The sequence below is a fragment of the Pholcus phalangioides genome, unplaced genomic scaffold (assembly GCF_987345545.1).
Source record: "Pholcus phalangioides strain wild (caught in Gottingen) unplaced genomic scaffold, Ppha-v1.0 ptg000030l_1, whole genome shotgun sequence".
NCBI classification, from domain to species: Eukaryota; Metazoa; Arthropoda; class Arachnida; order Araneae; family Pholcidae; genus Pholcus; species Pholcus phalangioides.
This window is the reverse complement of record NW_028301620.1, coordinates 412,443-423,065: the sequence shown is the minus strand read 5'-3', so window position 1 is coordinate 423,065 and position 10,623 is coordinate 412,443. Positions and strand designations below refer to the sequence as shown.

At 41.9% G+C, this 10,623-nt stretch overlaps 1 protein-coding gene across 1 annotated transcript; it reads left to right on the top strand.

Moving 5' to 3' along the window:
* Positions 1 to 9,253: 9,253 nt before the first annotated feature.
* Positions 9,254 to 10,204, top strand: LOC149067413 (uncharacterized). Its single transcript, XM_089252601.1, has one exon. The coding sequence runs from the start codon at positions 9,254 to 9,256 to the stop codon at positions 10,202 to 10,204; it is 951 nt and encodes a 316-aa protein (XP_089108727.1).
* The last annotated feature ends 419 nt before the right edge of the window (positions 10,205 to 10,623 follow it).

The window sequence follows — 10,623 nt, the reverse complement described above, 5'->3', positions numbered from 1 at the left end:
TCCATGAGCTATTAGCTGATCGGTTTCACCGTCCATTGCACGGTTCCGTTCGGCATATATACGCTCTATCGAAAGAAAATCTCTATCTCCTCTGTAGCTTAGTGGTCAGAGCACTCGTCCGGCAATCGAGGGACCCGGGTTCGACTCCCGGTAGATGCAGAGATGAGTTTTTTCCTTCCTTAAAAAATTAACATCTCAAATAATAAATATCTTCACAACATCCTGTCTTCTGTATATCTTGTATTAACAAGTGGAGAGCGACATTCATGTCATATATATAGCCCTCTGGTGGCTCGTCGTCCATGAGCTATTAGCTGATCGGTTTCACCGTCCATTGCACGGTTCCGTTCGGCATATATACGCTCTAGCGAAGGGAAATCTCTATCTCCTCTGTAGCATAGTGGTCAGAGCACTCGTCCGGCAATCGAGGGACCCGGGTTCGACTCCCGGTAGAGGCAGAGATGAGTTTTTTCCTTCCTTGAAAAATTAACATCTCAAATAATAAATATCTTCACAACATCCAGTCTTCTGTATATCTTGTATTAACAAGTGGAGAGCGACATTCATGTCATATATATAGCCCTCTGGTGGCTCGTCGTCCATGAGCTATTAGCTGATCGGTTTCACCGTCCATTGCACGGTTCCGTTCGGCATATATACGCTCTATCGAAAGAAAATCTCTATCTCCTCTGTAGCTTAGTGGTCAGAGCACTCGTCCGGCAATCGAGGGACCCGGGTTCGACTCCCGGTAGATGCAGAGATGAGTTTTTTCCTTCCTTAAAAAATTAACATCTCAAATAATAAATATCTTCACAACATCCTGTCTTCTGTATATCTTGTATTAACAAGTGGAGAGCGACATTCATGTCATATATATAGCCCTCTGGTGGCTCGTCGTCCATGAGCTATTAGCTGATCGGTTTCACCGTCCATTGCACGGTTCTGTTCGGCATATATACGCTCTAGCGAAGGGAAATCTCTATCTCCTCTGTAGCATAGTGGTCAGAGCACTCGTCCGGCAATCGAGGGACCCGGGTTCGACTCCCGGTAGAGGCAGAGATGAGTTTTTTCCTTCCTTGAAAAATTAACATCTCAAATAATAAATATCTTCACAACATCCAGTCTTCTGTATATCTTGTATTAACAAGTGGAGAGCGACATTCATGTCATATATATAGCCCTCTGGTGGCTCGTCGTCCATGAGCTATTAGCTGATCGGTTTCACCGTCCATTGCACGGTTCCGTTCGGCATATATACGCTCTAGCGAAGGAAAACCTCCATCTCCTCTGTAGCTTAGTGGTCAGAGCACTCGTCCGGCAATCGAGGGACCCGGGTTCGACTCCCGGTAGAGGCAGAGATGAGTTTTTTCCTTCCTTAAAAAATTAACATCTCAAATAATAAATATCTTCACAACATCCAGTCTTCTGTATATCTTGTATTAACAAGTGGAGAGCGACATTCATGTCATATATATAGCCCTCTGGTGGCTCGTCGTCCATGAGCTATTAGCTGATCGGTTTCACCGTCCATTGCACGGTTCCGTTCGGCATATATACGCTCTAGCGAAAGGAAATCTCTATCTCCTCTGTAGCTTAGTGGTCAGAGCACTCGTCCGGCAATCGAGGGACCCGGGCTCGACTCCCGGTAGAGGCAGAGATGAGTTTTTTCCTTCCTTAAAAAATTAACATCTCAAATAATAAATATCTTCACAACATCCTGTCTTCTGTATATCTTGTATTAACAAGTGGAGAGCGACATTCATGTCATATATATAGCCCTCTGGTGGCTCGTCGTCCATGAGCTATTAGCTGATCGGTTTCACCGTCCATTGCACGGTTCCGTTCGGCATATATACGCTCTAGCGAAGGGAAATCTCTATCTCCTCTGTAGCATAGTGGTCAGAGCACTCGTCCGGCAATCGAGGGACCCGGGTTCGACTCCCGGTAGAGGCAGAGATGAGTTTTTTCCTTCCTTGAAAAATTAACATCTCAAATAATAAATATCTTCACAACATCCAGTCTTCTGTATATCTTGTATTAACAAGTGGAGAGCGACATTCATGTCATATATATAGCCCTCTGGTGGCTCGTCGTCCATGAGCTATTAGCTGATCGGTTTCACCGTCCATTGCACGGTTCCGTTCGGCATATATACGCTCTATCGAAAGAAAATCTCTATCTCCTCTGTAGCTTAGTGGTCAGAGCACTCGTCCGGCAATCGAGGGACCCGGGTTCGACTCCCGGTAGATGCAGAGATGAGTTTTTTCCTTCCTTAAAAAATTAACATCTCAAATAATAAATATCTTCACAACATCCTGTCTTCTGTATATCTTGTATTAACAAGTGGAGAGCGACATTCATGTCATATATATAGCCCTCTGGTGGCTCGTCGTCCATGAGCTATTAGCTGATCGGTTTCACCGTCCATTGCACGGTTCCGTTCGGCATATATACGCTCTAGCGAAGGGAAATCTCTATCTCCTCTGTAGCATAGTGGTCAGAGCACTCGTCCGGCAATCGAGGGACCCGGGTTCGACTCCCGGTAGAGGCAGAGATGAGTTTTTTCCTTCCTTGAAAAATTAACATCTCAAATAATAAATATCTTCACAACATCCAGTCTTCTGTATATCTTGTATTAACAAGTGGAGAGCGACATTCATGTCATATATATAGCCCTCTGGTGGCTCGTCGTCCATGAGCTATTAGCTGATCGGTTTCACCGTCCATTGCACGGTTCCGTTCGGCATATATACGCTCTAGCGAAGGAAAACCTCCATCTCCTCTGTAGCTTAGTGGTCAGAGCACTCGTCCGGCAATCGAGGGACCCGGGTTCGACTCCCGGTAGAGGCAGAGATGAGTTTTTTCCTTCCTTAAAAAATTAACATCTCAAATAATAAATATCTTCACAACATCCAGTCTTCTGTATATCTTGTATTAACAAGTGGAGAGCGACATTCATGTCATATATATAGCCCTCTGGTGGCTCGTCGTCCATGAGCTATTAGCTGATCGGTTTCACCGTCCATTGCACGGTTCCGTTCGGCATATATACGCTCTAGCGAAAGGAAATCTCTATCTCCTCTGTAGCTTAGTGGTCAGAGCACTCGTCCGGCAATCGAGGGACCCGGGCTCGACTCCCGGTAGAGGCAGAGATGAGTTTTTTCCTTCCTTAAAAAATTAACATCTCAAATAATAAATATCTTCACAACATCCAGTCTTCTGTATATCTTGTATTAACAAGTGGAGAACGACATTCATGTCATCTATCTATATATATAAAATGGATTTTCTGTGTGTGTGTGTATTCTCTATACAAATCTACAATTTTGGATCGATCGTCACCAAATTTTGAATATATACCAAATGGGACCCATCTTGAACGATAGGCTACTTTAAAATTTCGTTAGAGCAGGGCAAATGCCCCAAATGGGCAAAAAACTGTCGGGCAGCAATGGTTTTTGGGCCTCAACAATCACTTTCCGAACGTTTACTTTGGTTACCGGGGTTCCCTAGCAATGCGTTTGAGACGTGTATATGCCTTTACAATGGTTTGTCACTTCTCTAATCCTGTTACCATATGTATAATAGTTTATGCCTTTATAATGGTTTGCTACACTTTCAATAATCCCAGTAATGAGGCTTTCTGAATAGACATCATAATCATCATCAGCGTCGCTTTGAGGGTCAGGAAAAGTGTGATCCTCATAGAAATCAGTGTTAAAATATCCGATTTTACTGTAGAAATGCGAGTTTAGTTTTAGTTTAGTTGGAAATGTAGTTTTCTGTCACACCAATAATTTAAAAAATTGTATAGAATTCTCGATTTTTGAAATATTGAGTTCGCTTAGAGATATACGAAGCCCAGGAGATTAAATATGAAGTAATTCACCGGACCTACTTTTGAATTTGATATCCATGCAATAACATTGATTTCAACTTTTTATTTATACCTTCTCAAGCATGAAAATTAATGTCTCCCTATTGACTTTTGATATTCAACTGCATAAATTCATGTAGTTTAGGATGTTTTTCAAAATTAATTATGGGCCCATAAAAAGTGCATCGAAAAAATTCTACAGCTCTAATTAAGCATTTTTGGAAGCTAAAACTGGCAGATGAATAACTTGAAGTTCGGGGGGGGGGTGGTCGAAATACTGAGCGATCCTCAAAATAAGGAAAATATATATATATATTCATTTCTACGTTTCTATAAATCTAGATTTGTTTATTTCATGAGTCGCGCAGGAAGTCGCCATATTGGTTAACTTAGGCACGGTTTGCATGTCCCTCAAAGAAAGAGGGAGATATCGCATGACCCAAAAAGCCTCATTGAAGAATACCCGGGCAACACCGGGTATTATAGCTAGTCTATATACATAAAATTAATTTTCTGTGTGTCTGCGTGTTTGTGTATGTTCTCTATACAAATCTACAATTTTAGATCGATCGTCACTAAATTTTGCATATATACCAAATGGGCCCCGACTTGAATGATAGGCTACCTTAAAAGTTCGTCCGAGCAGGGCAAATTCTCGAAATGGGCAAAAAACAACTGTCGGACAAAAACTTTTTTCGGGCCTCAACAATCACTTTCGAAACGTTTACTTTGGTTACCGTGGTTCCCTAGCAATTTATTTCAGACGTGTATATGCTTCTGTAATGGTTTGGCACTTTTTCAATCCCCTCACTAATGAGGCTTTTTGAAAAAACGTCAGAATCATAATCAGCATCACTTTGAGGGTCAAGCAAAGGATGATCCCCATAGAAATCAGTGTTAAAATTGCCGATTTTAACTGTAGGAATGCGAAAATTAAGTGGGGTTTTCCACCATATCAATAATTTTGAAAACTATATTGAATTCTGGATTTTTGAAATATTGAGTTCGCTTAGAGATACGAAGCTCAGAAGATCAAATATGAAGTAATTAGCCGGACCTACTTTTGAGTTGGATATTCATGCAATGACATTCATTTCAACTTTTTATTTATATCCTCTCAAGCATGAAAATTAAGTTCTCCGTATTGTCTTTTAGTATTCAGCTGCACAAATTCATATGGTTTAGAATGTTTTAAAATTAATTATGGGTCCGTAAAGTACATCCAAGAAATTCCACAGCTTTTATTAAGCATTGTTGGAAACTGAAACAGGCAGATGGCTAACTTGAAGTTCAAAGGTGGGGGGGGGGGGGTAAAATATATTACATGGCTAATCTGTTTTTTTACAAACCAAATTAAAGGTGCTCAATATGTCCACCTTGGGATGCACGGCATATGTCTATACGGTAGTCAAATTCGTCCCAAACTTTTGTGAGCATATTTGCATCCACGGCTTCTACGGTTGCTGTTATGCGTATCTTCAGTTTGGCTAATGTAGCTGGATGGGGAGGCACATTAACGTAGTCTTTTATAAACCCCCACAAGAAGAAATCGCACGCTTTGAGGTCCGGCGTGGCGATCTTGGAGACCAGTGATGTTTAATGAATCGTTAGGTCCCGTACGGTCGATCCATCGTTTAAAAATGCGATTGTTCAAAGGTTCTCGAACGTCCAAGCTCTAGTGTGATGGTGCCCCGTCCTGCTGGAAAATGAAGTCATCTGAATCTGTTTCTAACTGTGGGAAAAAGAAAATTTTGACAAACATTAAAGTGGCGGCCGAAGGAAGGGCGTTTGCGCTACCTGTCGGCAACTGCGTGAAACTCGAGATTTCCCTCTTTCGACCTATACATTATTCGATCAAAACGGATTAAAAGCTGAAAGCTATGATTTTTTTAAATCGGATGATTATTTTTGAAACACCCTGCATATTCATTTTTACATTTCTTTAAATCTAGATTTGTTTCTTTCGTGAGTCAATCAGGAAGGCACCATATTGGTTAGGTGACAAGCTGATGCCTAGGACATCGGATGTGAATTCTTCAAGCTCCTGAAAAAGATGGAATAGGAAATATCTATCATGTTGTTTATTTAAGATTATGTAATATCGACGTAGATCTTCAATCCCTGAATCGAAGGACATCAATTTCGGCCAGTTAACCCCAGTGGGTACAAAGAAAACTATATTATGGTGTCAGCTGGTGAACGATGCGTTGTGTGATGATAATGAGTTCTTGCACCGCCATGTTTCTTTCAACGTGTTTTGCGGAGACGAGAGCCTGAATTGAAAGTCAAGCCTGGTTGATACCTAGACTGATTCGCAATTGGTCACTGCGGAAAGAGATGATGGAAAAAATTTACTTAGTTATGTTCAACCGTTGATTTTATTGAATTATTATACTTTTTATACTCGGATATTTCCTCGTTTTCAACGCTACTACATAAGCCTAAATTTTCCACACTTAACGAATTCGAACTCTCCGCATCTGAAGATAAATGGGAACAGTATGAAATTTCGTTTGCTGAAGAAAGCTATTAATAGCACAACGTGCGAAAACATGAGAAAAATGGCAGCAAACCTTCAAGAAAAGAAGGCGATAGTCTCTATCGAAGAAAAAAGTGATTCCGCTACACATTCTGCGGAAGAACCGCAACACGGTAATTATGCTTTTGATGCTGCCAAGGAAATATGGACGACACTTACTGACCTCCGTACGGACAGGAATGGAAAAGATCGACCACGAATACCGCAGAATGAACAAAAAAACCCTGCAAGACCAATTAGTTTCTTTCATAGATGCCACTGGAGATCTCTGGTCTACGATCGCTAAGTCGATAGAGAATGGTAATGGCAAGATTCGTAACCGTGTGCCATTGGGTGTGCAGAAACTTTTGCCGGCTCTTGTGAGCGAAATCGCCAAAGATGATTACAAAACAAGGAGCTATACCAGCCTTCCGCAGAAAACCGATGAGGACGTCACAGCAGAGATAGTGCAAGTGAGTGACGGTGCCAGCGGCTTTTCAGCTACCACTACGGTTAATTGTGAGGATAAAGCTTCGTCACTAACCACACAGACAGAAACACCAAAGCATCTTACACGGACGACTCGTAATAAGCAAATAGCACTGAATCTAATGGTGATCTTGGGTAAGAGAGTGATATTAGACTTGAATACCATATGTCAAGATGATCACACTTCCTCCCGAAAGACGAATGATGTGTCGTATATATCAGATGACTCTTGGCCGCGAAAAGAAACACCTGTCGTCCTGAGGAAAGGCGACAATCATGCAAGTAAAATACGGGATAGCAGTACTGAGAAATGCGATGAGAATCTGCCAGTGCGGAATGACAATGTAACAGCTGAGCCATGGCCAGTACTACCTGGGACATCAAAAAATAACACATATTTTCATTGCTCCCTACAGAGAGACGGAAATGTGAGAACTGCTTGTACAACTGCTGAGGTCACTGGTATGGGTATCGATGATTATTCGCAGAGCGCCTCTCCAAAACAGCGAGCAGAAACTGTTCTTCCCCAATCACACGAATTTCTGGAAACTACGGCTCACGAATGGGAACAGTGGGACCCAAGTTCTAGCAATAAACAAACAAACTTCTGGTTCCCTGGACAGGATAATGAATACACTATCGTGGACGAATGGCGCCGCAACATCTGGTGACGAAGTAACGTATAGCGAGGAGGAACAACAGAATCCAAGTCCTTGCAGTGAACAAAGTAAAACTTGGTTCCCTAGTCATGGTGATGAATATTCTATCGTAGAAGAATGACGCCGCAAACAAGTAACATTTAACGACAAAGTAGTATACAACGACAAATCATTCACTAGATTGAATGATACTCTCCCCAGTAGTCGAAGGTCATTATCCACCAAACCTCGAATTGAGAGTCACCATGCTAATAGAACTATGGCAAAAACAAAGCCACCAAAGAATCATCGATACCGTTATTATAGCGTAGATAAGGACAATGGCCTTAATTATCTCATAGAAAACAGTCGCTGCCACCGTATACGAAAATTCGTGAATTGTTTCATGAATAACATGGTGATGCACACTGATTACGACCCATACCACAACATAAACGATCCTGCTTGCCTAAGTCACCACCAAGTTGAATATAACCGAATGAGGATGCGCTGTGGTACTGAAAAAACATATAATGAGATACGCAATGCTAATTATAATCTAAATTATCATAATAATTCAAATGTGCGAAAGGAAAGAGATGGCTCTTTTCCGCGAAGAGGCAGTAAGTGTGTAGGAAGAAACATGAATGTTATACTCGAGAGTGAAGCTACAAGTACTAACGGAGCAGACGAATGGTAGGAACAGAAAAATAATTTTTGTGGGTCTACCAATGTAATGCCAGATCGTAGGCCGGTACAGACTAGATTCAGCCGCATTCAGAGAGAGGCACACTGGCGGTGCCAAGAAAACCTGTGGCGTCATTCCAACCCACATGTTTCCACTAAATATGGGCAGACGGGATGCAAGGTAAGGTGGTGTATCAACTGTTGGATGACGAACATGGCACATCAGACGGCAATGGACATCAATCATAAGGTAACGGGCCTAAAATGCTCCTCACACCTGTTAGTGTATGACCGGCGTGGCCTGGTGGCTGGGAGCTGGAGGTGCTAAATGTAAAAACAGTGTCTCTCATAAGACTTATAATACCAAGTGAAACACTTTTGATGCTACTAACGGACATCAATATCATTCAAATAAATTTTTATCGAGCCAAAGCTACTTACTCGAAGTAACAGGAAATGGTCAAAATATCGACATTATGATGATACAAGAACCATGGGTTTGGCGCACGAATCATGTCTATGAGCTAAAGGGTCTTCCGACAAGCTGGCCGCGGTGGTTATTGCATAATGGTAAGGCTGTAATTGTCATTAGGAATACCTGTATCCATGGGGCTTCTTTGGAAACCAAACAAAATTCAGTGGCAATCCAATTGCGTGTGGATGAAGAAGAACTTGTCCTATTAAGTTCGTACTCATCCCCTTACAAGAATTTATACGAGGTTATACAAGAAATGGAGAAAATGATCACGAAGAGCTCAAAACATAGAATCATTATATCTTCTGATTGGAACGGTCATAATAGTCTATGGGGTTATGATGATAATAATGAAAGAGGTCAGATGATACTAGTTCTCATTCTGGCGAAAGATTTAATTTTGTTGAAAGCCGATAATAAGACACCCACATATGGCCACACAGGAAGCTATGGATGCCCGACTTGACCCTGACTCTCCAGTGCTGGCACAAAATATAGAGTGGTACGTAGGGGAGGAGACGACACAGAGTAGTCATTCTTATATCCATATGTCTATAAAAACGACAACCATGACTATGACAAGAAGAAATTATCGCACCACCCAAAGAATGCTCCAAAACTTTACAGGATATCTTAAAAATTGCATTCCAGCCCAAATAGCTAATATTAAGAGATGTTATACTTCACAAGACCTGGAGAAAGCGACGGAATCCTTGTTCCAAGTACTGACGACGGCGAGTGACCGGCCACTTCTTGCAGCCGAGACCAATGACAGAACCAATGACAAAAATAATCAGTCGAAGTGGTGGAACAGAGAGTTAGAAATCGAAAGGAAACATTCAAGAGCCTTGAAGAGGAGCTTTCAGAAGGCCTCAGAAGAGGACAAACCCAGGTTGCGGGCGATGTATACAAAAATGGTACGTAAAACTAAGATTGCGTCTTGGAGAAAGTCACGTGAAGAAGCAACGATGGTTTACGGCACCAACTATCGAGCAACAATGAAAAGTGAATCTTTTCCCCAAGTCATGATGGGGAAGACAGGTAACGAGACAATCCTAGAAGCGACCACCCGACAAACAATACATCCAGATGTCCCAGTCTCTTCAACCCAATCCACACAAGATTCTCATCAGGTAGCAGTATATCCTGACTCTCCGAGATATCGTGACAGAGCAATTTCCAAATCAAAGATCAGAAGGATTATAGACAATTTAGACAATAACAAGGCGCCTGGATTGGATAGAGTGAATAATGGCAAGGCAATCAACAGATCCTTTCCAGATCTGCTACACATATTATTCAACAAGTGCCTCTCAATCGAATGTTTCCCAAGTCATTTTAAAATCGGAAAGCTCCTCTTATTTCTGAAAAGAGGCCGTAACCCTAATGACTTGAGGTCATATAGGCCAATATCTTTACTCTCCTCTGTTGGTGAAATATTGGAGCGAATTATAGTTCAGCGGATCATGTATTACACGGAAAGGGCTGACTGGTGGCACATTCATCAGTATGGGTTCTGACAACGAAAATTAGCTGAGATGGCTTTGGAAGATATGCTGGTAGAAATTAAGTCTCAGCGAGACAAAGGAAACGGTGTAGCCGTCGTATCTCTGGGCATTAAAAGTACCTTTGATAACATAAGGTACGAATCTATCCTTCGCCGAATCGTGGAAATGCCTGTACCTCCACAGCTCAAGGCAATTTTGTGTGACATTCTGCACGATCGACAAGCTGCGATTTTGACTGACGCGGGATCGACTACTAAATATCTGCAAAAGGGAGCACCACAAGGGTCGTGCTCGGGTCCTCTTTTATGGAATCTAGTTCTCGATGAGCTATTGAAAATGGAATGGCCAGCCAATATCCGTGTCCAGGCCTTTGCCGATGATATACTTGTAATTGCGCCTCACCCGACGATCAAAGGAACTGCAGAGCTAGC

Coding starts and splice junctions, on each gene's coding strand:
- LOC149067413 (XM_089252601.1), top strand. CDS start 9,254: ATGACTATGACAAGAAGAAATTATCGCACCACCCAAAGAATGCTCCAA.